Below are 1,416 nucleotides of genomic sequence, written 5' to 3'. Positions count from 1 at the left end.
TTGCATGCTTGTGCTGCCGTAGTTTAGCTTAAAATTTAGTTAAAATAAACGCGCAGGTGATGTTTTCCTCCTTGCCTTTGTTTTAAACTAAACTTTTAGCTAAACTGAGGCAACACAAGCATGCAACACATAGAAATAAAAAAAGACTTGTTGGAAAAAAGTATAAAAATAATTAAGCATAAACATTTAAGACATACAAATGCACAAAAAGGAAAAACAATTAATATATATTAAAAAATCTGTAGTGTTAAAATATATTGGAACTAACCTGGAAAAATAAAAATGAAAGTCAATTAAAATATAAAACAGGAAATAAAGTTCTTTTTTAATTTTATTGGTGCATTTTAAGTGTATTTATTTAGTGGTTCACATAATTCTGATTTTATTTCTAATTATGTCGGTGTTGGTCCTCCGTACTGCAGAAGCCTGATAATCATCTATTCCTTCGGATCAGGTGTGTTGGAGCAGAGAAACAAGTAAAACATGCAGGACTGACCAGGCCTGCTTTATACAGTTTGAATAAAATCTGCTGTWTTTCCAGCGTCAGTGTGTAACCTAACAGCAGATAGGACCCTGTCAGAGTGTTTACACAAAGAGTTGACTGTTCCAGGATCCTCAAGTTCATTTTCCAAGGGTCACTTTGATTTCAGCACTCTGCAGCAAACCCAACAAACCCTATAATGCTCACATTTCTCCTGCCGAACCTGCTGCTGGCGTCCTGTGCGTGGCCTGGACTTGTGCTGGGGGATCTGGTGTTCAGATGTCCCAGCTGCACGGCGGAGGACCTCCACGCCTGTCCCAAGGTGAGCCCGGGTTGCACGGAGGTGGTGAGGGAGCCGGGCTGCGGCTGCTGCCCGCTGTGCGCCAGGCTGGAGGGGGAGCCCTGCGGGGTCTACACCCCCAGGTGCTCCACGGGCCTCAGGTGTTACCCCGACGTGGACGCAGACTTCCCCCTGCAGGAGCTCATCCAGGGCTCGGGCCGGTGCAGGCAGAGGCTGGACCTGGACGTCACCACAGGTGTGGACTGGCAGCCAACGTACGGTGAGAACCAAACACGTTTTATAATTAATAAAAACAACGTCTAACCACCGGAGGGATCCACTGGATCCATGTTTGAGTTTTTGTTTCGGCTGTAATGATCTGTCTCTGGATCCTGCTGAATGTCTCAGTCCACCTGATCAGACTCGGGTCCAGAGGTGGACAGTCCTGGTCCTGGTGGGCCTCTGTGCATGTTTTACTTGTTTCTCTGCTCCAACACACCTGAGGTTGTTTTTAAGGGGGACGCATTCAAATAAGAGAAATATTTTTGATTTGAAACTCATGGCTGCAAACTGGCAGTTTTAAGAAAAACTGAGCTGAAATTCTTTGGTTTATTGGTTTAGAACTTTATTTCATTCAACAGACAAATAATTAAAC

The 1,416-nt window shown here is 44.2% G+C and overlaps 1 protein-coding gene across 1 annotated transcript in view; it reads left to right on the top strand.

Annotated features, from left to right (window-relative positions):
- The first annotated feature begins 457 nt into the window (after positions 1-457).
- Positions 458-1,416, top strand: part of LOC106529322 (insulin-like growth factor-binding protein 2-B) — a 17,927-nt gene continuing 16,968 nt past the window's right edge. Inside the window, exon 1 of the mRNA XM_014024713.1 lies at positions 458-1,041. Within this exon, the coding sequence (XP_013880167.1) occupies positions 681-1,041 (361 nt within the window). The 5' untranslated portion in view covers positions 458-680. The remainder of the gene's footprint in view (positions 1,042-1,416) is intronic.

The sequence above is a fragment of the Austrofundulus limnaeus genome, unplaced genomic scaffold (assembly GCF_001266775.1).
Source record: "Austrofundulus limnaeus strain Quisiro unplaced genomic scaffold, Austrofundulus_limnaeus-1.0 Scaffold436, whole genome shotgun sequence".
NCBI lineage: Eukaryota > Metazoa > Chordata > Actinopteri > Cyprinodontiformes > Rivulidae > Austrofundulus > Austrofundulus limnaeus.
This window is presented reverse-complemented; position numbering and strand designations above follow the sequence as displayed.